This window comes from Anomaloglossus baeobatrachus, chromosome 1 (genome assembly GCF_048569485.1).
Source record: "Anomaloglossus baeobatrachus isolate aAnoBae1 chromosome 1, aAnoBae1.hap1, whole genome shotgun sequence".
In the NCBI taxonomy this organism is placed as follows: Eukaryota; Metazoa; Chordata; class Amphibia; order Anura; family Aromobatidae; genus Anomaloglossus; species Anomaloglossus baeobatrachus.
In genome coordinates this window covers 435,598,895-435,625,540 of record NC_134353.1, presented here as the reverse complement: position 1 = coordinate 435,625,540, position 26,646 = coordinate 435,598,895, and the positions used below count along the sequence as shown (strand labels likewise).

General features: G+C 46.0%; 1 protein-coding gene across 2 annotated transcripts in view; it reads right to left on the bottom strand.

Annotated features, from left to right (window-relative positions):
* Window positions 1–26,646, bottom strand: part of CACNA1S (calcium voltage-gated channel subunit alpha1 S) — a 2,360,423-nt gene that overhangs the window by 26,560 nt on the left and 2,307,217 nt on the right. Inside the window, exons 40-41 of one of the 2 annotated variants that reach the window (XM_075352638.1) lie at window positions 25,012–25,211; window positions 4,496–4,586 (exon numbers count right to left, since the gene is read on the bottom strand). In XM_075352638.1, coding sequence (XP_075208753.1) covers window positions 4,496–4,586; window positions 25,012–25,211 — 291 coding nt within the window. The remainder of the gene's footprint in view (window positions 1–4,495; window positions 4,587–25,011; window positions 25,212–26,646) is intronic. The other variant, XM_075352639.1, reaches the window with a different exon arrangement.

Genomic DNA, 26,646 nt, shown 5'->3' with positions numbered 1-26,646 from the left:
TACATTTGCAGGTGTCACATGAAGGTTCTATGCCCAGCTGTCACCATGTTCTGTTTGCTGTGTCTCTCAGTAATCACACACAGTGGAGATCTTCAGGCTCTTTATTAGGTGGTGTTGTCAGCCATTATATCTCCCTCTGCTGCCTGTACTCTGTCTCCAGTAGCAGCGAGTTTCCACTTGCTTGTGGTGAACACATACAAGTAGTGAGACCCCTAGAGGCCATACAACATATACATATTGCTACAGGACCCTTGGACTCTCAGATGCTACAGGTGGTGGTGTCATGTGCACAGTTGATTGACTTCTGCCAGTAGTCAAACCCCTATGTCTTATAACCATTTTGCAAACATGCTCCTCTGCACTGCTTTTCTCGCAATCCATGCCAGCCGTCCATGTTGGATCAGTCACCTCATCATCGACCTTCTTCGGGAATGGAGGTTTCACGCTGACCTGAGGGCAACTGTGTCTCATCATCCTCCAACACTTCCACCTGATTGGCCAGCATGTCAGGGCCAACAACATGGCTTTCTTCTGGCCTTGGGTGCTCAAAGATTTGTGCATCACTGCACACCACGGCCTCACCTGCGTTGGTGGTGTTGTGCGGTGAAAGGCAAGAAAGGTGAAAGGGTCCCGTAAACAGTTCCTCAGAGTAACCTGCTTTGGTGTCATATGTTTCCGTAGAATACTGATGTTGTGAGGAAGGAGGACCAGGCTGAGGATTCGATGGGCCAGCCTCTGGGCTACTCAAGTCTGTCTGTGTGGACCCTTGGGATTTGCTACTCGACAAGTAACTGGAGGCATTTTCTGCTAGCCAACTTGTTACCTGTTCGCACTGTTCAGGGCACAAGAGTGCTTTCTCACGTGCACAAGAAAATTGGGATAGGAAGGCAGAGGTAGATAAAGCAGGAACCTTTTTCTTTGACTCGATGACACTGCTTGGGCGACCACCCCTGTCACTACCACCTCGTCCACAGCCCTTAGCCCCTCTTTTTCCTCTTTTTTTTTTGTTTATTTGAAGGTGAATACTGTAACGTGACCTTTTCTACAGGCAGTGGAACAACACTTATGCCGGGTTGTTAAACTTGTGTTAATAGTTTCTCATGATAGCTGTTTCTGTAAGTCTAAAAACCGCAAGGTACCTTTATTGGACAAACTACCACTTGGAGGAGTCGACAAAGATGTTGTGAATGTCTTTCATCCCCAAAAGAAAACAGGGTTTGACAACACTTTTATTTTAGTATTGGTTTTTGGCACTCAGACTGTGTTTTAGTAAGAGCAAGCCACTATGTAGGTTCTGTAAGATATGAAGCCCCCAAAATAACTCTAGGTTGCTGATAGGAAGGTACTGGCCTTGAGGCATAAGTAGTTCCACTGACACCAAGTATTAATAAAAATTGGGTAACACTGAGACTGTGTGTTAGGGGCAGCAGGCCACTATCTAAGTTGTTTAAGATATGAAGCCCCCAAGATTAGGCTAGTTTGGTGCTATGAAGGTATTTTGATTTTGCTTCAGGCACAAGTAGTGTCACTGACATCTAGTATTAATAAAAATTTGGTAACACTCAGACTATGAATTGAGATGGTGGCTGACAGGCATTACACCTGAACCCATTGTTTTTACAATTTTGGGACCTTTTTTTGCAAGTTGTAATACCTATTGCTAGTATAACAGACACAAGGGATGTAGCAGTGCTGAGATTGTTGATTATTAGTAGCAGATGTTAGGACAGCTTTAAATCTCTCCCTGCCTGTGAATAAGCTCTCCCTATATCACACACTGCAGTAACAGACCATATGCACCACTAATAAGAGGATTTTTTTTATTTGGCCGGTTTAAAACAGGAACGGCTGTCACCTAACTAAGCAATGCAGTAACACTGTCCCTATACCTTGTTCTATGATTTACACAGCTGCTAACACACAGTGGACACTGTCTTCAGCCCTTACAAGGACTATTTTGGATTGTGCAGCAGGAACACTATCTCATAGAACACGCACTGCACTGTCCCTATACCTGTTTCTATGATTTACACAGCCGCTAGCAGCTAATGCTAAATATCTTCATCCCTTAGAAGGACTAGTATTAGTTGTCTGGAGAAACGCTGTCCCGCACACAGTACAGTCTAGCTAAATCGGCAGCTCAGGAATTAATGCGGGTTCACAAAATGGCGGCAGCCTTATATAGCCCCTATGACACTGTGCGGCCAAGCCAATCACAGTAACACCACAACAAAGATGGCTGCGGCGTTACTGTAAGGGCAAGCAATGTCAGATGTGTTCATTGGCTGGAAAAAGGCGCCAGGAAGTCCAGAAATTAAAATGAAAGTTTTGGAGCGAATACCATATTAGCCACCGGAAAACGAATACCTCGAATACCCCATTATTCGCCGGATACCGAATAGTGTCGAATATATTCGCTCATCCCTAATAATACATTTTTTCTTGTTTATATCTTTTGTACATCATTATGTGAGTAGAAGTGATTTTTCATTTGTTATGGTGCACCCTCATTTAGCATTATTCTTTTTCACCTGTGGCAGGGCATTTTTTGCCCACATCTATTCACTTTCTTCAGTGTTTAGTACATATTATTTTCATTTTTAAACATTCTTTGTCATGATTAAGAGGTCGAAACTCTTATGCCGGCATCACACGGTACAATATATCGAGTGATATGTCGGCGGGGTCACATATCGTAAGTGATGCACATCCGGCATCGTTTGATATATTGTAGCCTGTGACAGCTACGAGCGATGGTGAACGTGCAAAAATACTCACTTTATCGTTGCTCGTTGACACGTCGCTCATTTTCAAAAAGTTGTTTCTTCTTCTCTGCGTCGGTTGATCATCGTTCCACAGCTCCGTGTGACAGCCCGGGAACGATGAACACAGCTTACCTGCGTCCTGCCGACAATGCAGAAGGAAAGAGGTGGGCGGGATGTTTACGTCCCGCTCATCTCCGCCCCTCCGCTTCTATTGGCCGGCCGCTGTGTGACGTCGATGTGATGCCGAACATCCCTCCCCCTTCAGGAAGTGGATGTTCGCCGCCCACAGCAACGTCGGCCGGGAAGTAAGTGCGTTGGACGGGGGGTTAACGACTTTGTGTGACACGGGCAACTAATTGCCCGTGACGCACAAACGACGGGGGCGGGTACGATCGCTCGTGCGATTGCACGATAGATCGTACTGTGTGACACCGACATTAGACCTGGTGGCTTGTTGTATTATATTTTTTAAGAACTTTTTTAATGTTTGAATAAACGTAATGTTTTAATTTACCTTGGATTCAATCGAGTTGTTTTCAGCATCCCGATGCTCGATCGAGTATCGAGCAGTGCTGAGCATACTTGCATATCACTACTTAAAATATTAAACATCAAAAAACATCATAATTGATGTTATATATATGCACAAATAAAGTTTTAACTTTACTTTGTGTGTGATCCTGATTATGGCCAAATTTTGTGGTTGCTGGACAACTTTTCCTTTGTACATTGTCTATCTCCAGTCCAGGAAGTCGGACTGGAGATTTGTGCATCACCATCTGCTATGATGTTCTAAGAGTTGGTGAGCTGATGTTTTCCTACCATATTATAGCCCTGAAAAGTACTCTTGGTTTAATGTTGTATCAGCAGTACTTTAACACTATACTGACTAAATAAAGATTTTTGTAAAAGTTTGTTTTCATTTTTTCATTAATTGCATATCATTAATATTACTATCCTTCCTGTGATTTCCATAATACCATGACATTTTCTTCTTGGTGTTGCAATTATAATATTGCAGAGTGTATATAATGCATCTGAATAGGGTAAAAATCTATGCACATCCTGCAGTAACAACTGATATTTCTGAAGCATGGCATTAATTTTGTACAAAGTACATTTAGGTGAGTAGCATGCTCCTGTTACACATTTATTAACAGCCTGCTATTGATTGTTATAAAGTCTGTTATCACTATATTTACATATAGGGATAACATAGTCTATGAACATACAAACGGCTTGAGGAAAGTGAGAGCTGTGATTAGTTGAACCACTTTAGAAACTGTTAATGGAAAGTTGGGAGTAAAAGTGTAAAAAATTGTGAATTCACAGTACTGTTAAAAAACGGGAGTTGATAAGTGAGAGAGGTGAGCAGCTAACTGCTGTATAGAAAATCTGTGGTATGGAGAAAGGTGGCTGGTATCTCATGAGTTGACGCCTCAGCCTGGAATATAGCTACAGTATACTGGCTAGTCTCTGGTGGTTTATCTCCTTAGCAACAAGCTGTACAAAAAGCTCTAATTGCAGGAGAACTATAGCAGACAAAACAAGTAAGTTAATTGCAAACTTGCTTATGTTCTTGCTGTTTAACTAAAACTATTTTATAACATGGTAATACCCCTTGAAGCTTATATCACTGTATATGCCATAATATGTCTTCTTGAGTTGGCTGAGCTTTCCAGGCTATTACATTTAGTATCAACAGGCTTTTCTCTTTAGTAATTTGTTACCTCTTGACTGCTGGTACTGACAGAGTTCCACTGCTCTTCTTTCTGCTGTGATTTTGCAGCATTTGAAGTAGTAAGGTTAAGTTCAATTTCACTAAAAAATGAGAATCAATGTTAATATTATAAAAAAACAACCCCAAAAAACATAAATGCATACGAAAAAGGGGATGTTGAGTGGGGACTAGAGATGAGCGAACCGGTCGTGGTTCGGCTCGAGTTCGGTTCGCCGAACGGAAGTCTCGTTCGAGTTCGGCGAAACACTCGAACCGTATAGGAAACAATGGGAGGCAATCACAAACACATAAAAACACCTAGAAAACACCCTCAAAGGTGTCCAAAAGGTGACAAACAACTCACAACACAACACAAACACATGGGAAAGTGACAAGAACAAATTCTCATGCGAAAACAAAACAGCAATAGGCTATGTGCACACGCTGCGTTTTTTTGACGCTGCGTTTTTGTGCGTTTTTGGCCACTAAAAACGCACAAAAACGCACCCGCTTCGAAAAAAACGCGTCAAAAAACGCATGCGTTTTTACCGCGATTTGGTGCGTTATTGGCTGCGTTTTGCTGCATTTTTGATCTCTGCATTTTGCTGCGTTTTTCCAATGCATTGCATGGGGGAAAACGCAGAAAAACGCAAGAAAGAATTGACGTGTCCATTTTTTTTTCAAGCTCAAAAACGCAGCTTAAAAAAAAGTTGTGTGCGGACAGCAAAAATGAAAACTCATAGACTTTGCTGGGGAAGCAAAGTCATGCAGTTTTGAGGCCAAAAACCCACCCGAAAAACGCGCAAAAACACCGCGAAAAACGCACTGTGCGCACATAGCCTAACGAGGAAAAAGAGGACGAGACACAGATATATGAGTATATGCAAGGCAACATCGATGCCATTATTGTGCAACTTGAGCCTTGCTCATTTTAGGCTTCCAATCTGGATAAATTGCCTGAGCTCGCCACGTACTCCTTGGGGATCTTGTCGTGTCCTGCAGCCAGCGTTCTCTCGGAACCTGTCTTCAGTGCTGCTGGGGGTCTGCTGACAGATAAGCACACGCGTCTGTCCACTGACGATGTGGACATGGCTCTCAGAGGACTTTTCTTCCCCTGGGTCATCCAGGGGAGGCGAAAGGCACGCGTATTTTTGAGAGTGCTTCTTGCAAAGCATCTTTTTCATTTTGAAAAGGGGGATCAACTGATGCCAGTCAAGTGGGGTGTGTGTGGCACAATTAGTGGAAACGAGTGAGACTGTCTTTGGAGTCCCCTCGCTGTGTTTCTAAAAGAACCAAAATGATCAAGTCATGGCTCTCAGAGGACTTTTCTTCCCCTGGGTCATCCAGGGGAGGCGAAAGGCACGCGTATTTTTGAGAGTGCTTCATGCAAAGCATCTTTTTCATTTTGAAAAGGGGAATTAACTGCCAGTCAAGTGGGGTGTGTGTGGCCCAATTAGTGGAAACAAGGGAGACTGTGGTTTGAGTCCCCTCGCTGTGTTTCTAAAAGAACCAAGATGAACAAGTCATGGCTCTCAGAGGACTTTTCTTCCCCTGGGTCATCCAGGGGAGGCGAAAGGCACGCGTATTTTTGAGAGTGCTTCATGCAAAGCATCTTTTTCATTTTGAAAAGGGGGATCAACTGATGACAGTCAAGTGGTGTGTGTGTGGCCCAATTAGTGGAAACGAGGGAGACTGTAGTTGGAGTCCCCTCGCTGTTTTTTACATGATTTTCGAAGGGCATGACATGCCTAAGAGGTTTAGTTTCAGCATCTCAAACTTGTTGGCTACAGAAAGGCTGCCTTGTCACCGAGGATTTTCGAGACCTTATGCCCATTGCAGTGCCCCAAGAGCCAATGGCCATTTGCCACTCCTTCTCCAAGAAAGGGGTGCCCGCGCTAACACAGCAGGTCGCACACAACATCACCGCTTCCTTGAGAAACTCTGTGTGTGACAGGGTGCATTTCACCACAGATACTTGGAACAGTAAGCATGGACAGGGGCGTTACATGTCGCTGACTGGGCACTGGGTAACTATGGTGATGGATGGAGAAGTGTCTGCTGTACAAGTCTTTCCGTCCCCACGAGTTGTGTGTTTCAATCCTTCCTCTGTATGTACAAGTTCCTCCACTGCTTCTGCCTCATCAACCTCATGTTGTTCCTGCACCTCAGCCCAAACCCTGTGTGGTCAGTCCACCCTTCCTTGTAACTGCGCCCAAGGAATTCCACACACCTCCTTACTATGCTGGCAGCAGTGCTCAAGGCCATAAGGCGGTCAAATGTTTACTTTGAAATGTAGGGGAAATGTGAGACACCGCTGAGGAGTTGTGGACGGTTAGCTCTGTAGAGTGAGACCAAGTTTCATCAATAGTTGTCTCCACTCAACCAGCAGCCAGGGAATGCCGGGTGCGACAATGATGCTAAACAGTCTGCGGCCCTTCTTCAGGGCAATGTGACACACGTGCCTTGTATGGCTCACGTGTTGAATCCGAATCTCCAGCAATTTTTAAAACACTATCCCGGCCTACATGTCCTTCTGTCGAGGGCACGGTGTAACGCCTGCCTGGATCGACACACTCAGACGGGCTGTAAAGGATAAGCTAGAGGGAAACCACTCACCAAGCTGGACCCCCAGAACCCTGAAACCCTTTAACCCCTATACAATGATTTTGAATGACACAGGGCCCAAGTTGATCAATACCTGTGGAAGACTGCAGTTCCAGAGAATAGTAGTCATGCAGGGTCAAAACATTAATTGAGGAAGAGGAACAGAATGGGAGGGACAGGACTTAATCAGAAAACAAGCAGAGGTGAAATGCAAATCGGCCAACGAGGTACAGCAAGCAGGAAAAGTAGTCAGGTAACAAGCACACAAACTCATAAAACTAAACTGGGGGTAACAGTAACCAGAGGTTCATAGCTATGTCTGGCAGTGGTCTTCAGACAGGAGGGGCCTAAAAAAGGGTGTTGTGTCTTTCCATTGGTTGTAGCTGAATGATGGTACTTCATCTGTGAGATACCCACCACCTGCATTCAGCCATTGGTTCTGCATATGTCAAGGTAACGCAGCCCAGTGGGTGAGCATAACCTGCGTCCACCTGCGCCGCTGGCGTCGACTCCTCTCTCATCATCAGCCCTATGCACGAAAGGAACACGTTGTCACCTTGCGACAGGAGTACAAATTGACGTAGCGGACTATGGTGGTGATTTAAAAGCCGTGTGCGGCTATGATGCAAACATGGCAGCGTGCCTTCGTCAGGCCAATGTGACACACGTGTTTAATCTGATTCTACAGCAATTTTTAAAACAACATCCCGGCCTACATGGCCTTGTACAGCGGGCACGCTCGCTATGTGCTCACTTCCATCGTTCGCACTCAGTAGCTCAACAACTTTCATCGCTCCTGAAGTCTTAAGGTCTGGCGGTTAAACGTCCGAAATGCGATGTTCCGACACGCAGGAATTTGAACCTGCACATGTTGCAGCGTCTGTGGCAGCACCGCAGAGCCCAGCTGAAATACGTTATGATGTATACCCTGGGCTAACTTGATCGAGAGGTGGTGCAGATCACGCTGCTGGAGTGGTGTCAGATCAAGGACATATGCACCATTCTACACAGTTTACAAATGTCGACGCAGATGTTTAAAACTGGCAATGACATTCTCAGCGTGACAATTTTGGTCATCTACATGATGGAGAACACTGTAAGCATTATTCGGAGTCAGGTGTTGGTCCAAGAGGAAGGGAGGAAGTACTGGAGGAGTCATATGCAGAAGGGATAACAAGATCTACAAGGTCCAGACGGTCAGCGGCACCTTGGGAGCAGTCATGGTACGGTGGGGGAGAGGAATTATTAAGGGCGCATAGTATCAGCAAAACAGTTGAGGAAGGTGCAGGAACCCAGGAAGAAATGGAGGACGAACTGGCGATGGGCATGGAAGACTCAGCAGATTAGTGAGAGCTTGCTCACATTTTGGTTGTGCGAGGTTGTGGGGAGAGGGCAGAGGAAGGAGGCACGATTCTCACCTCTCCGCCACCAACACACCAAGGACTTGGTCCTCCTGGATGCTCAAGACACATGAGCGCCTTCTTGCTGCACTACCTACAACATGACCCTCGGATTGTACGAATTCCAAGTCATGCTGACTACTGGGTTGCCACACTGTTAGATCCCCAGTACAACACAAAATTTTGTGAAATAACTCCTGCCATAGAAAGGGACGCACGTATGCAGGAGTATCAGCAGAAGGTGTTACGCAATCTTACATCTGCTTTTCCACTAAACACCAGTGGTGCACAGAGTGAATCTCAACACTTTTTCATCGATAGGAGGAAATGGTCTTACTTGTCCACATCTGAGGGACCGAGGGCTGGCTGCTGTGCTGAGACGGCGTTGAGTACGTTGTCTCTGCAGAGTTGCATTTTTGGTCATATACAAACTGAGTTGAAAAAGGACAGATGCTGGTGGAAAGGGGAACAAGTGTGTTGGAAAGGCTAAAAAAGTTTGTGTCTGTGGGTTTGGTGGTTAAGCAACATTAACATTTGCTGAAGAAACAACATCTGGTATAGTGGGACTGGCAGATTTGGATAAGGTGGTATATACTATGTTACCGCTATATAAAAAATATTAAGAAGAAAAGAAAGAGAAAGGTAGATATCCCAATCGCCATTCGGTGTCCACCGTGCTCACAGATGGAAAAGGAGAGGTTGGCAACTGGAATGTTAGGTGGAGGATACAGAGCAGGTTGACTCTCAAACAAATAGTAGCCTGAACCGAGTTAGACGCCACTCGGATCTGGAGACTGGGAGCCCTGTTAGCGTGACAGGGTCCACACGACCACCCAGCCCCGGAACTCCCTGTTAACAACACAGGGGCCATTGGTTATGCTGTCCGTGTGCGTAGGGGACACACCTGTGGACAGCAGGCGCATCAGCAGCATCAGGCCTGTTTATGCCACTGGGCTGCATTAGCAGGACTGGTAGGACAGGAGCTGTTCTTAAACGTTCTGCGTTACCAACTGTGGTGGCGGCCTGCATCGATGACCTATCCCTGCCTACTTCTGGCCTAAAGCCGCAATGGGTTCAACACATGGAGGTGTGCTCTTTCGGAGCATAATAGAAGACTGGGCACCTTCTTGTTGGCTCCAGCCCCTTTTATAACCTGGGTCCGCCCCAAACCAGGGTGGACCACAATGCACCTCCTGGAGACAAAAGCAGAGTGACACGTCATGAGTGGCATAACTAGCGTCCTGTATTGAACCGCCACTTGAATGATGACCTCATGGCTGCCACAACCAAAACACCTCAACAGTCATCGTCTGATCAACAACAATGAGGTGACAAGTCATAGGGGTGGGCCTCTGCAAGCCTGTTGGGAGTGGCCTGGCCAAATTGTCAGGACACCTGATGCCCTGTGGTCTATATGGGCATCATAAGGACATAAGGGGCAGGGCCAAAGAGTTAATTACCCGACCTAGCCTCTGATGCAGTAAGTGCCTGAGCATGCTCAGTAGCATGAAATACAGTTTCTGAAAAAAAGACTATCTGCTTCAGCATGCTGTCTAGGCACAACACAGGACTTAGACCCGGCACGGAGTGCAAGTACCTGTGCAAAGAGGCTTTTCTCAGTCAGTGTGAAGCCCCACAGGTGTTGTGTTGGTGCATTGCCTTCAGGGACTCCACGTGGAGGAAGAGTCTGGTCACAGGTTGCTTCTTTATATGTATTTTCGTGACGCCACTGTCGGTATTGCGGTCAGTGGGGACCGCCACTGCAGTGTAAGGGGACACCTGGGGCTGATGTTGGGTGCAGTTAGTTTTAGTGGCCTCCCGAGAGTGAGTCAAGCCCCAGGGCCCTGTGTAAGTGTGTTGAGCCGCAGGTCGCAGAATGACTCAGGCACAGTCCAATCGAGCATGCGCTGTAGCCCAAAATTAAGACTTTGCCTCAGGAATGACACAGTCAGGCAGAGCATACTCAGTTGGCGAAACACTGGAGTTAGGCGGCGGCTGGGGTAAATCGGCACACAGGAAGGAGCAACCGCGGAAACACTTCGTGTGGGGAGTCATTTGGAGTTTGGTGAGGAGTACCGTAACGCCAGTGAGCAGCATCCTGTGCCACAGACCAACATTCTTCCGGTGCTGTCTATACTGTTAACCATGATAGAAGCGTAAAGTCTGTATTTATGGAAACTGGACATCACAGTACCCGGGTACGGTAGGCTGTGCCCAGACAGTAATGCGTGCACGCAACACTTTGTTTTCTTATGAAAACACATATCTGTTCTGGGTAGGACGACTATATAGACAATCACACTTGCTGCCTTTGTACTGTCAAATTGTCACGTACAGTTTAAATCATAGAGGGATAGCGACACATGTTTGCATTGAATGTTGCTTTTCAAGATTTACATGACTGTGTTGCAGAGCTGTGTGGTTTGCATTCACACTGTTATCATCTGCCTTATCTGTGAGGCTTCAGCTAACAAGGGTATTCAGGGGGGGTAATGTGTTTTGTCTATGTTTAGGTAGATAACTGGGAAGCTCTTGTGATGCGCCACTAGTAAGTTGTCTTCGCACACACACACACAAACACACAATTATTGCTGCTACGCAGAGGCTTAGCAAGCAGTAGGCGACTGAATAGATTGTTCTATTTCAATTTAATGCATGGTTCTTATTGTTTGTTTTGTGAAAGTGAAACAATCATTTATGAACCCAACTACAAACAGTGCTTTTCATGTTGCGTGGTTTTGCTGCATACTGTGGATCCCACCAAATACAAGACTTAAAATGAAGCATAAGTCGCAAAGGGAATTTCACTGTGCTACAATGCGGCCTAGTGGGGCTCTGCAACCACCGCCTGACCCATCACATGCATCGGAATGCTCTTCATCCTCTGTGACTGTGGGTACAGCAGTCACACATGCTTTTTTACACTGAACTTCGACCCCGTTAACCGTAAGCGGGAGTGTGATTGGCAGGTCGTCACTTGTTTTTAAGTGCAAACAGAAGGTATTGTTGAGCTGTCAGACATCAAGAGAACCACCATTGGATGAAGGAAACATTATATCATTATATCCACGCCTGCACCTTCGTGAAAGATTGGCTGGACAACCAGCAGTTAATTATTGCGTTCCACAAATGGAAAGGAGTGTAGAATGCACATGTGTTGCACCTTGCTTGGCAGCAAAGGAACAATAACTTAGTATTCCAGACAATTTTAGGATGGCAGAAAAAGTGTCAGCTCTTTGGGCAAATTAAATAGCATGGCAAAAGTGGGCAGGTGGGTACAGTGGCCGTGTTCTGTGTGTACCAGGACAGTAAAGGAAGCCTCACTTTCTATCCCTCCTAATGATGAAATGCAGCAAGGAATTCCCTGAGTTTGCTATAAAAATAGCGTAGCAAAATGTGCATGAGGGTTGAATGCAGAGGTGCTAGAAATAGCTTGGCACCAGTGGGGCACAAATGGAGTACAACAGCCACTTTTTGGATGCCACTAACTGGAAGCATTTTTTGCTATTATTATAGCTTATTAAAAACAGAGCAGGAGGGTGTAATGCAGAGATGCTAGAAATAGCTTGGCACCAGTGGGGCACAAATAGAGTACAACAGCCACTTTTAGGATGCCACTAAGTTTACTCAGTGTTTGCTAGTATAATGGCTTAGTAACAATGAGCTTGAGTGTGCAATGCAGAGGTGCTGCAAATAGATTTGCACTAGTGGGACACTAATGGAAGTCGAACAGCCACTTTTAGGATGCCACTAAGTTTACTCAGTGTTTGCTAGTATAATGGCTTAGTAACAATGAGTTTGAGTGTGCAATGCAGTGGTGCTGCAAATAGCTTTGCACCAGTGGGACACTAATGGAAGTCCAACAGCCACTTTTAGGATGCCACTAAGTTTACTCAGTGTTTGCTAGTATAATGGCTTAGTAACAATGAGTTTGAGTGTGCAATGCAGTGGTGCTGCAAATAGCTTTGCACCAGTGGGACAATAATGGAAGTCCAACAGCCACTTTTAGGATGCCACTAAGTTTACTCAGTGTTTGCTAGTATAATGGCTTAGTAACAATGAGTTTGAGTGTGCAATGCAGAGGTGCTGCAAATAGATTTGCACTAGTGGGACACTAATGGAAGTCCAACAGTAGAGATGAGCGAACCGGTCGTGGTTTGGCTCGAGTTCGGTTCGCTGAACGGAGGTCCCGTTCGAGTTCGGTTCGTCGAACGTTCGACGAACCGAACTCGAACTGCATAGGAAACAATGGCAGGCATTCACAAACACATATAAACACCTAGAAAACACCCTCAAAGGTGTCCAAAAGGTGACAAACAACTCACAACACAACACAAACACATGGGAAAGTGAGAAGGACATATACTCATGCGAAAACAAAAGAGCTGGACAAGGAAAAAGAGGAGGACACACAGATATATCAGTATATGCAAGGAAACGTCGATGCCATTACTGTGCAACTTGAGCCCTGCTCATTTTAGGCTTCCAATCTGGATAAATTGACTAAGCTTGCCACGTACGCCTTGGGGATCTTGTCGTGTCCTCCAGCCAGCGTTCTCTCGGAACCTGTCTTCAGTGCTGCTGGGGGTCTGCTGGCAGATAAGCACACGTGTCTGTCCACTGACAATGTGGACATGGCTCTCAGAGGACTTTTCTTCCCCTGGGTCAGCCAGGGGAGGCGAAAGGCACGCGTATTTTTGAGAGTGCTTCATGCAAAGCATCTTTTTCTTTTTCAAAAGGGGGGTCAACTGATGCCAGTCAAGTGGGGTGTGTGTGGCCCAATTAGTGGAAACGAGGGAGACTGTGGTTGGAGTCCCCTCGCTTTTGAAAAAAGAACCAAGATGAACAAGTCATGGTTCTCAGAGGACTTTTCTTCCCCTGGGTCATCCAGGGGACGTGAAAGGCACGCGTATTTTTGAGAGTGCTTCATGCAAAGCATCTTTTTCATTTTGAAAAGGGGGATCAAGTAATGCCAGTCAAGTGGGGTGTGTGTGGCCCAATTAGTGGAAATGAGGGAGACTGTGGTTGGAGTCCCCTCGCTTTTGAAAAAAGAACCAAGATGAACAAGTCATGGCTCTCAGAGGACTTTTCTTCCCCTGGGTCATCCAGGGGACGTGAAAGGCACGCGTATTTTTGAGAGTGCTTCATGCAAAGCATCTTTTTCATTTTGAAAAGGGGGATCAAGTGATGCCAGTCAAGTGGGGTGTGTGTGGCCCAATTAGTGGAAACGAGGGAGACTGTGGTTGGAGTCCCCTCCTGTGTTTTACATGATTTTCGAAGGGCATGACATGACTAAGAGGTTGAGTTTCATCATCTGCAACTTGTTGGCAACAGAAAGGCTGCCTTTACACCCTTTTGAGACCGAGGATTTTCGAGACCTTATGCCCATTGCAGTGCCCCAAGAGCCGATGGCCAGTCGTCACTCCTTCTCCAAGAAAGGCATGCCCGCGCTACCACAGCAGGTTGCACACAACCTCACCGATTCCTTGAGAAACTCTGTGTGTGACAGGGTGCATTTCACCACAGATACTTGGACCAGTAAGCATGGACAGGGGAGTTACATGTTGCTGACTGGGCACTGGGTAACTATGGTGAGAGATGGAGAAGGGTTTGCTGTACAAGTCTTGCCGTCCCCACGACTTGTGTGTCAATCCTTCCTCTGTATGTACAAGTTCCTCCACTGCTTCTGCCTCCTCAACCTCGTGTGGGTCCTACACCTCGGCCCAAACCCTGTGTGGTCAGTCCACCCTTCCTTGTAACTGCGCCCAAGGAATCCCACACACCTCCTTACTATGCTGGCAGCAGAGCTCAAGGCCATCAGGCGGTCAAATGTTTACTTTGAAATGTAGGGGAAATGTGAGACACCGCTGAGGAATTGTGGACAGTTAGCTCTGGAGAGTGAGACCGAGTTTCATCAATGGTTGTCTCCACTCAACCAGCAGCCAAGGAAGGTCGGGTGCGACAATGATGCAAACCAGTCTGCGACCCTTCTTCAGGGCAATGTGACACACGTGCCTTGTATGGCTCACGTGTTGAACCTGGTTGTCCAGCAATTTTTAAAACACTATCCCGGCCTACATGGCCTTCTGCAGAGGGCACGGTGTAATGCCTGCCTGGATCGACACACTCAGATGGGCTGTAAAGGATAGGCTAGAGGGAAGCCATTCACCAAGCTGGACACCCAGAACCCTGAAACCCTTTAACCCCTATACAGTGATTTGGAATTACACAGGGCCCAAGTTGATCAATACCTGTAGAAGGCTGCAGTTCCAGAGAATAGTAGTCATGCAGGGTAAAAACATTAATTGAGGAAGAGGAACAGAATGGGATGGCCAGGACTTAATCAGAAAACAAGCAGAGGTGAAATGCGGATCGGCCAACGAGGTACATAAACAGCAAGCAGGATAAGTAGTCACAGGTAACAAGCACACAAAATCATAAAACTGAGCTGGGGGTAACAGTAACAAGAGGTTCATAGCTTTGTCTGGCAGTGGTCTGCAGACAGGAGGGGCCTAAAAAAGGGTGCGGTGTATTCCCATTGGTTGTAGCTGAATGATGGTACTTCATCTGTGAGATACCCACCACCTACATTCAGCCTGTGGTTCTGCATCTGTCAAGGTAACGTAGCCCAGTGGGTGAGCATAACCTGCGCCGCTGGCATCGACTCCTTTCCCATCATCAGCACTATGCACGAAAGGAACACGTTGTCACCTGGCGACCCGAGTACAAATTGATTGAGTGGACTACGTTGGTGACTTAACAGCCGTGTGCGGTAATGATGCAAACCTGTCTGCGGCCCTTCGTCAGGGCAATGTGACACACGTGCCTTGTATGGCTCACGTGTTGAATCTGATTCTCCAGCAAATTTTAAAATACCATCCCGGCCTACATGGCCTTGTGCAGCGGGCACGCTGCTATGTGCTCACTTTCATCCTTCGCACCCAGCAGCTCAACAACTTTCATCGCTCCTGAAGTCTTAGGGTCTGGCGGTTAAATGCCTGAAATGCGATGTTCCGACACGCAGGAATTTGAATCTGCACATGTTGCAGCATCTGTGGCAGCACCGCAGAGCCCTGCTGAAATACGGTATGACGTATACCCTGGGCTAACTTGATCCAGAGGTGGGGCAGATCATGCTGCTGGAGTGGTGTCAGATCAAGGACCTATGCACCCTTCTACACAGTTTACAAATATCGATGAAGATCTTTAGCACTGGCGATGCCATTCTCAGCGTGACAATTCTGGTCATCTACAAGATGGAGCACACTGTAAGCATTATTCGGAGTCAGGTGTTGGTCCAAGAGGAAGGGGAGGAAGTACAGGAGGAGTCATATGCAGAAGGGATAATAAGATCTACAAGGTCCAGACGGTGAGCGGCACCTAGGCGGAAGTCAAGGGACGGTGGGGGAGAGGGATTAACAAGGGCGCATAGTATCTGCAAAAATTGTTGAGGAAGGTGCAGGAGCCCATGAAGAAATGGAGGACGAACTGGCGATGGGCATGGAAGACTCAGCAGATGAGTGAGAGCTTGCTCACATTTAGGTTGTACGAGGTTGTGGGGAGAGGGCAGAGGAAGGAGGCACGATTCTCACCTCTCTGCCACCAACACACCAAGGACTTGGTCCTCCTGGATGCACAAGACACATGAGCGCCTTCTTGCTGCACTACCTACAACATGACCCTCGGATTGTACGAATTCGAAGTAATGCTAACTACTGGGTTGCCACACTGTTAGATCCCCAGTACAAGACAAAATTTGGCGAAATAATTCCTGCCATAGAAAGGGACGCACGTATACAGGAGTATCTGCAGAAGGTGGTACGGATTCTTAGGGCGGCTTTGCACGTTGCGATATTGCACGTGCGATGTCGATGGGGTCAAATCGAAAGTAACGCACATCCGGCGTCGCAGTCGATATCGCAATGTGTAAAACCTTTTTGATACGATGCAAAAGCGTCGTTATCGTATCATCGCTGCAGCCTCCGACATTTCCATAATGCCGGTGCAGCGACAGGTACGATGTTGTTCCTCGGTCCTGCGGCAGCACACATCGCTGTTTGTGAAGCCGCAGGAGCGAGGAACTTCAACTTACCTGCCGCCGGCTGTAATGAGAAGGATGGAGGTGGGCGGGATGTTTACATCCTGCTCATCTCCGCCCCTCCGCTTCAATTGGCCGCCTGCCGTGTGACGTCACTGTGACGCCACACGACCCGCCCCCTAAGGAAGGATGCGGGTCGCCGGCCAGAGGGACGTCGCACGGCAGGTATGTGCGTGTAAAGCTGCCGTAGCGATAATAATCGCTACGGCAGCTTTCACTAGATATCGAACGTGCGACGGGGGCGGGACTATCGCTGCAGCATCGGTAACACATTGTTACCGATGTTGCAACGTGCAAAGCCCGCCTTAGATCTGCTTTTCCAGTAAACACCAGTGCTGCACAGAGTGAATCTAAAACGCTTTGTCATGGATAGGAGGAAATGGTGTTTTACTTGTCCACATCTGAGGGACCGAGGGCTGGCTGCTGTGCTGAGATGGCATTGAATACGGTGTCCCTGCAGAGTTGCACTTTTGGTCATATACCAAATGAGTTAAAAAAGGACAGATGCTGGTGGAAAGGGGAACAGGTGTGTTGGAAAGGGGAAAAAAGTTTTTGTCCGTGGGTTTGTTGGTTAAGCAAAAGTAACATTTGATGAAGAAACACCATCTGTTACGGTGGGACTGGCAGATTTGGATAAGGTGGTATATAGTATGTTACCGCTATATAACGAAAATTAATAAGAAAAGAAAGAGAAAGGTATATATCCCCATCAGCAGTCAATGTCCACCGTGCTCCCAGATGGAAAAGGAGAGGTTGGCAACTGGAAGGTTAGATGGAGGATACAGATCTGTGTGGCTATGAAACTAATAGTTGCCTGAACCGAGTTAGACGCCACTCGGATCTGGAGACTGGGAGCCCTGTTAGCGTCACAGGGTCCACACGCCCACCCAGCCCAGGAACTCCCTGTTAACATCACAGGGGCCATTCAGTACGCTGACCGTGTGCATTGGGGCCACACCTGTGGACAGCAGGCGCATCAGCAGCAGCAGGCCTGTTAATGCCACTGGGCTGCACAAGCAGGACTTGTAGGACAGGAGCTGGTCTTAACCGTTCTGCGTTACCAACTGTGGTGGCGGCCTGCATCGACGCCCTATCCCTGCCTACCTCTGGCCTAAAGCCGCAATGGGTTCAACACATGGAGGTGGGCTCTTTCGGAGCATAATAGAAGACTGCGCACCTCCTTGTTGGCTCCAGCCCGTTTTATAACCTTGGTCCGCCCCAAACCAGGGTGGACCACAATGCACCTCCTGGAGACAAAAGCAGAGTGACACGTCATGAGTGGCATAACTAGCATCCTATTTGGAACCGAAACTTCAATAATGACCTCATGGCTGCCACGACACAAACACCTCACCAGTTATCGTCTGACCATCAATAATGAGGTGACAAGTCATAGGGGCGGGCCTCTGCAAGCCATTTGGGAGTGGCCTACCCACATCGTCAGGACACCTGATGCCCTGTGGTCTATATGGGCCCCCCACATCAGGGGCAGGGCCAAAGAGTTCATTACCGGACCTAGTCTCTGATGCAGTAAGTGCCTGAGCATGCTCAGTTGCATGAAATACAGTCTCTGAAAAAAGACTATCAGCTTTAGCATGGTGTCTAGGCACAAAACAGGACTTAGACACGGCACGGAATGCAAGTACCTGTGCAAAGAGGCTTTTTGCACTAAGTGTGGGAGCATGCGCTGTATCCCGAAATGAAGACTTAGCCTCAGGAATGGCAGTCAGGCTGAGCATACTCACTAGGCGAAACACTGTAGTTAGGCTGCAGCTGGGGTAAATCGGCACACGCATGTGCACTAGCTGCCTCTCCACACTTAGACGTGGAGGAGAAATTGCTCTTCGGGTGTGGACTTGGAGATGCTGTCTATGAACAGAAGGAAAAGCTAAAGGAAGCATCACTTTCTATCCCTCTGAATTATCAAATGCAGCAATGAATTCCCTGAGTTTGCTATAAAATTAGCGTAGCAAAATGTGCATGAGGGTGTCATGCAGAGGTGCTAAAAATAGCTTGGCACCAGTGGGACAATAATGAAATACAACAGCCAGTTCTATGATGCCTCTAAATGGCAGTATTTTTTGCTATCATTATAGCTTATTAAAAACAGAGCAGGAGGGTGTCCTGCACAGGTGCTAGAAATAGCTTGGCACCAGTGGGACAATAATGAAATACAACAGCCAGTTCTATGATGCCACTAAATGGCAGTATTTTTTGCTATCATTATAGCTTATTAAAAACAGAGCAGGAGGGTGTCATGCAGAGGTGCTGCACATAGATTTGCACCAGTGGGGCACTAATGGAGTACAACAGCCACTTCTTGTATGCCACTAAGTTTACTCAATTTTTGGTATTATAATGTCTTAGTAAGTAACAATGAGTTTGAGTGTGCAATGCAGGCAGAGGTGCTGCAAATATCTTTGCACTAGTGGGACAATACAGAAGTCCAACAGGCACTTTTTGTATGCCACTAAGTTGCAGCAGTGTTTGCTATTATTATAGCTTTTAAAAACAGAGCAGGAAAGTGTCATGCAGAGGTGCTGTAAATAGCTTGGCACCTGTGGGGCACAAATGGAGTACAACAGACACTTTTTGTATGCCACTAAGTTGCAGCAGTTTTTGCTATTATTATAGCTTTTAAAAACAGAGCAGGAGGGTGTCATGCAGAGGTGCTGTAAATAGCTTGGCACCTGTGGGGCACAAATGGAGTACAACAGCCACTTTTTGTATGCCACTAAGTTGCAGCAGTTTTTGCTATTATTATAGCTTTTAAAAACAGAGCAGGAGGGTGTCATGCAGAGGTGCTGTAAATAGCTTGGCACCTGTGGGGCACAAATGGAGTACAACAGGCAATTTTTGTATGCCACTAAGTTGCAGCAGTTTTTGCTATTATTATAGCTTTTAAAAACAGAGCAGGAGGGTGTCATGCAGAGGTGCTGTAAATAGCTTGGCACCTGTGGGGCACAAATGGAGTACAACAGCCACTTTTTGTATGCCACTAAGTTGCAGCAGTTTTTGTTATTATTATATCTTTTAAAAACAAAGCAGGAGGGTGTCATGCAGAGGTGCTGTAAATAGCTTGGCATCTGTGGGGCACAAATGGAGTACAACAGCCACTTTTTGTATGCCACTAAGTTGCAGCAGTTTTTGCTATTATTATATCTTTTAAAAACAGAACAGGAGGGTGTCATGCAGAGGTGCTGTAAATAGCTTGGCACCTGTGGGGCACAAATGGAGTACAACAGCCACTTTTTGTATGCCACTAAGTTGCAGCAGTTTTTGCTATTATTATAGCTTTTAAAAACAGAGCAGGAGGGTGTCATGCAGAGGTGCTGTAAATAGCTTGGCACTAGTGGGACAATACAGAAGTCCAATAGCCACGTTTAGGATGCCAATAAGTTCACTCAGTGTTTGCTAGTATAATGGCTTAGTAACAATGAGTTTGAGTGTGCAAAGGGCAGGAGGGTACAGTGGCAGGGTTGTGGGTCTCTGGGTAGAGGAAAGGAAGCCTGCCTTTCTATCCCTCCTAATGGGGAAATGCAGCGAGGAAATCCCTGACCTTAGCTACACAGACGCTGTCATCTTGTGTAGCTGTTAAACTCTGTTTTCACGGACCTGTCACCTATGGCTCTGACCCTGCCGGTATTAGCCCTTAAAAGGACTGATAGAAAGTGCTATCCCTATTCTGTATATCGCTGTGTATAGAGCGTACACAGCAGTATCGGCGATAGGAGCTGCGCCAGTGATGACTGACACCAAGGACGCAGAAGGCAGATAATGGCGTGCTGGAGGAAAATGTCCGGTTTTATAATGCAGGGACATGTGACATGGACATCCTATCACACATGCCGTTGCTTCTCTGGCTAAAAGTCCACTTAGCTGTGTGTGTGTCTGGGATTGGCTGACATGCTGGCCTGCCCCACTACACGCGCGCGCTTAGGGAAGCAAGACAAGGAAAAAAAAAAAATGGCAATCGCCATTATCCATACAGCAGTGATCTGAATGCGCTGTTCCCGCACACTATACACTGAAATTTCATAATAGTGTGAGTCACAGAGTGACTTACACTATTACAGCGGTAAGCCAGCTAGGAATTAGCTGGTCTTTTTGCTGCTAGAACCGTTCTCGAACATATCTAGAATTATCGAGCTTTAGCAAAAAGCTCGAGTTCTAGTTCGATCTAGAACAGCCCCCAAAATCACTCGAGCCGCGAACTGGAGAACCTCGAACCGCGAACCGCGCTCAACTCTATCCAACAGCCACTTTTAGGATGCCACTAAGTTTACTCAGTGTTTGCTAGTATAATGGCTTAGGAACAATGAGTTTGAGTGTGTAATGCAGTGGTGCTGCAAATAGCTTTGCACCAGTGGGACACTAATGGAAATCCAACAGCCACTTTTAGGATGCCACTAAGTTTCAGCAGGGTTTGCTATTATAATAGCTTAGTAAAAATGAGCAGGAGGGTGTAATGCAGAGGTGCTAGAAATAGCTTGGCACCAGTGGGGCACAAATGGAGTACAACAGCCACTTTTAGGATGCCACTAAGTTTACTCAGTGTTTGCTAGTATAATGGCTTAGTAACAATGAGTTTGAGTGTGCAAAGCAGTAGTGCTGCAAATAGCTTTGCACCAGTGGGACAATAATGGAAGTCCAACAGCCACTTTTAGGATGCCACTAAGTTTACTCAGTGTTTGCTAGTATAATGGCTTAGTAACAATGAGTTTGAGTGTACAATGCAGAGGTGCTGCAAATAGATTTGCACTAGTGGGACACTAATGGAAGTCCAACAGCCATTTTTAGGATGCCACTAAGTTTACTCAGTGTTTGCTAGTATAATGGCTTAGGAACAATGAGTTTGAGTGTGCAATGCAGTGGTGCTGCAAATAGCTTTGCACCAGTGGGACACTAATGGAAATCCAACAGCCACTTTTAGGATGCCACTAAGTTTCAGCAGGGTTTGCTATTATAATAGCTTAGTAAAAATGAGCAGGAGGGTGTAATGCAGAGGTGCTAGAAATAGCTTGGCACCAGTGGGGCACAAATGGAGTACAACAGCCACTTTTAGGATGCCACTAAGTTTACTCAGTGTTTGCTAGTATAATGGCTTAGTAACAATGAGTTTGAGTGTGCAATGCAGTGGTGCTGCAAATAGCTTTGCACCAGTGGGACACTAATGGAAGTCGAACAGCCACTTTTAGGATGCCACTAAGTTTACTTAGTGTTTGCTAGTATAATGGCTTAAGCGGGCTTTACACGCTACGACATCGCTAATGCGGAGTCGTTGGGGTCACGGAATTCGTGACGCACATCCGGCCGCATTAGCGATGCCGTTGCGTGTGACATCGATTAGCGATTTTGCATCGTTGCAAAACAGTGAAAAATCGCTAATCGGCGACACGGGGGTCCATTCCCAATTATCGTTACTTCAGCAGTAACGAGGTTGTTCCTCGTTCCTGCGGCATCACACATCGCTGCGTGTGACGCCGCAGGAGCGAGGAACGTCTCCCTACCTGCCTCCCGGCCGCTATGCGGAAGGAAGGAGGTGGGCGGGATGTTACGTCCCGCTCATCTCCGCCCCTCCGCTGCGATTGGGCGGCGGTTCAGTGACGTCGCTGTGACGCCGCACGGACCGCCCCCTTAGAAAGGAGGCGGTTCGCCGGTCACAGCGACGTCGCCGGACAGGTAAGTATGTGTGACGGGTCTGGGCGATGTTGTGCGCCACGGGCAGCGATATGCCCGTGTCGCGCAACAGATGGGGGCGGGTACGCACACTAGCGATATCGGGACCGATATCGCAGTGTGTAAAGTAGCCTTTAGTAACAATGAGTTTGAGTGTGCAAAGCAGTGGTGCTGCAAACAGCTTTGCACCAGTGGGACAATAATGGAAGTCCAACAGCCATTTTTAGGATGCCACTAAGTTTACTCAGTGTTTGCTAGTATAATGGCTTAGTAACAATGAGTTTGAGTGTGCAATGCAGAGGTGCTGCAAATAGATTTGCACTAGTGGAACACTAATGGAAGTCCAACAGCCATTTTTAGGATGCCACTAAGTTTACTCAGTGTTTGCTAGTATAATGGCTTAGGAACAATGAGTTTGAGTGTGCAATGCAGTGGTGCTGCAAATAGCTTTGCACCAGTGGGACACTAATGGAAGTCCAATAGCCACTTTTAGGATGCCACTAAGTTTACTCAGTGTTTGCTAGTATAATGGCTTAGTAACAATGAGCTTGAGTGTGCAAAGGGCAGGAGGGTACAGTAGCAGGGCTGTGGGTCAGTGTACAGGAAAGGAAGTCTCCCTTTCTATCCCTCCTAATGGGGAAATGCAGCGAGGAAGTCCCTGACCTTAGCTACACAGACGCTGTTATCTTCTGTAGCTGTTAAAATCTGTTTCCACGGACCTGACTGTCACCTATGGCTCTGAGTCTGCTGTTATTAGCCCTTAGAAGAGTTGAAAGAAACTTCTATCCCTATTCTGTATAGCGCTGTGTGGAGAGCGTACACAGCTGTATCGGAGACAGGAGCTGCGCCAGCGGTGACTTACACCCAGACGCAGAAGGCAGATAATGGCGTGCTGGAGGAAAATGTCCGTTTTTATAATGCAGGGACATGTGACATGGACATCCTATCACACATGCCGTTGCTTCTCTGGCTAAAAGTACACTTAGCTGTGTGTGTGCCTGGGATTGGCTGACATGCTGGCCTGCCCCACTACACGCGCGATTAGGGAGGGAAGGAAGAAGAGAAAAAAAAAAAAATGGCGGTCGCCATTATCCCAGCAGCAGTGATCTGAATGCGCTGTTCCCGCACACTATACGCTGAAATTTCATAATACAGTGGTACCTCGCTTAACGAGTGGTACCTCGCGTAACCCACATAACGAGAATTTCACTTAACAAGCAAAAGCTTTCTGTAAATTTGTAGCCCGCTTTATGAGAAAGCTTTGCTGTACGAGCGAAATTCTCACCACACACACTTCCGGTTTCGTCCATCCACCGCGCTCTGACCCGCACATGCAATCCACACAAGCACACACATGTACGCACAAACACACTCAAACACACACGCATGCACGCACATACAGTATAATGCTCACCTTACCTTCCGTTCCACCGGCGGTCTCATGGATCTTGTAGTTCCCGGGTACATCGCGACGTCCTCGCGGCGAACTACAAGACCCAGGAGGCCGGCGATGGAACGGAAGGTAAGGTGAGCAGATAACATAGTGGAACTTCGTGTCACCGCTGCTGAATGGCAGAGCGCTGGCCAATCAGAGGCAAGCAGCTCTGCCTTGACGTCAGCGCTTTAGCCGGGAAGTTCCTGCCTCGTCGTTATGGAAACGCGATACACGGCCCGGCCCCGTACTGGTGAACAGCAAGTCCCAGGAGACCGGCGATGGAGCGAAGGTAAGGTGAGCATGTAATATGTGCGTGTGCATGCGTGCATGTGTGTTTGTGTGAGTTTGTGTGTGTTTGCACGTGTTTGTGTGTGTTTGTGCATGTGTGGAATGACAGAATAGGGGACCAGGATGGGACATTTAACCCGTTGTGGAACGAACCGTCAGCATTGCAATGATTTCCTATGGGAAATCTTGCTTTGCTGAACGAGTAACTTGTTTAACAAGCACAATCCCAGAACGGATTGTTCTCGTTAAGCAAGGTACCACTGTAGTGTGAGTCAGAGTGACTTACACTATTACAGCGGAAAGCCAGCTAGTAATTAGCTTGGCTTTTTGCTGCTAGAACCGTTCTCGAACGTAACTAGAACTATCGAGCTTTAGCAAAAAGCTCGAGTTCTAGTTCGATCTAGAACAGCCCCCAAAATCACTCGAACCGCGAACTGGAGAACCATGAACTGCGCTCAACTCTAGTGGGGACCATGTCCTGAGATCCCCATCAATTGCTCAAAATAACACTCTAAGAGAATAGTTTTTCTGATGTATTTCTGGCATTAGTCATGGAATAAATATTGTAATGCCAGAAAAGTGTCAGAATATCTTTTCTCTTTTTGTCATGGATGTTTAATCCTTTTTAAAGACATAGAATAAAGCATTCATGGTTTTATCTATATTTTTCCAATTCAGAATTTTCTTTTTTGTATTACTATTATCGATGGTCAACGGTCTTTCAGATTGAAGTGGTTTTTTGTTTGAGAGAATTCGTCACATGTTACAAGATGAGGCGATTTTTTTCTTTTCTCCTTCTTAAGCTGCATGTAAAGTGGTGTGCTGGCTCACATAGCAATGTTTTGACTGTTTTGCTAGGGTATTGAGATCCCAGAAACCTACTGATCAATAGTACATACTGTAATTTCTCAGTGATATATCATTTTTTAATGATTGCTACTTTTTGACTTATTTTTGCTCTATTAAATAAAAAAAAAAGATAGGTATTATTTACAAAAAAACTATCAACCACTAATACTTGCCTTGCTATTTTGCTATTATTTGAGTTGCGGTTTCTCCTTGGTGGTGGGAAAAATGCAGGATCTGGTAGAAAAACAGGTGACTCTAGGTCATCACTAGCTTCAGAAAAACGTAGGGGTCGCTGGCTGGTGATAGTTGTGTGCAAAGGGCTGACAGGTTCTGTGTGAAAACTGTCTTCTTGCCCAAAAAGTCCACCTGTCCTCTGGAATACAAAATTTGATACAAAAGGAGATCAAAAGTCAAACAAAATTATGTCTGATCTTATTATTTGAAAAATAACGGAATGCACTACAATATAATAATTACTTCTTTATAAAACCTTTTATAGAAAACATGTATTAATGTACATTTTTTATTATACTGGATGCAAAAATACTGGGACCTTTTTTTTAGTTTAATAAACTGCCAATAAAAAAAAAGGAAACACAACCCCCAAAAAACATGTTAATGGTCAAAAATATTGAAAGGCATTTGTTATATGTCCAAAAATACACGAAAACAGACTCTTCAGAAAAAAAAATGTTGGTGTTTCTTAAAACGTCTTCCTTTTTTAAATACTTGGCAAAATGACATTGTGCACATACCATAAAAGAATCAGTTGATTCACAGATTCAACTGGTAAATGTTTACTGAGTAAGACCTTGGGTTCAGTGGGTCCAGTCGGACTTCCCCTTAACAACCAAGGACATACTTGGCCGTGTCTGTCCCATTCCCGTGGGTACCCGCGGTAAACCCGCAGTAATTCCCACACGTCTGCTTATCTAATCAACAGACATGTGAGGCTAATAGGAGATACATCAGTGCCTTTTAAGTCCTTAGATTGCTCTGTCATACTGACAGTGCGATTTAATGTGCTTCGGCAGGGATTGCAGATCGGCGGCCCTGTGATACGATCACAGTGCAACAATGGGTTGTCATCTAAGCGCAGGGTCAGATGATGACCCCTGTCGATGCTATGACCCACTTCCTGTGAATGCTGGCAGAGCTGGCATCAATAAAGCATTGCTCTATATCAGCAGAACTGATCGGATAGTGTACCATAAACTTCCATAGAGAAACTAGTAAAATCAATAAAAAAGTAAAAAAAAGGTTTTTAAAAATATAAATAACCCCAAAAAACTAAAAAGTTCAAATCACCCCGCTTTTCTGTTTTGAAAATAAAACAATAAAAAAAATACACATATTTGTATTTGTTATCACTGAGTGCAGAAAATGCCCGATATATCAAAAAATAAAATCAATTAATCTGATTGGTACACGGCATAGCTAGAATAAAAATTCCAAACACCAAAATTATGGTTTCTTGGTTGCCCCAACATTGCACTAAAATGTAATAACAGGGGATGAGATCAAAACATCGCATCTACACAAAAATGGTATAATTAAAAATTGTACTGATTGGGCTTCATAATGCCTGGTCAGTTTTTGAAAATAGTGAATAAACCCCCCCCCCCAAAAAAAATTTGTGCAATTTAACTTTTTTTTTTTTTGCAATTTCACTGCACTTGCAATTTTTTTCTGTTTTCTGCTACAATATGGGGCAGAATGAATGGAGTCATTCAGAAGTACAACACATCCCACAAAAACAAGCCCTTATATGGCTATATTGATGGAAAGATAAAAAAAGTTATGGCTCT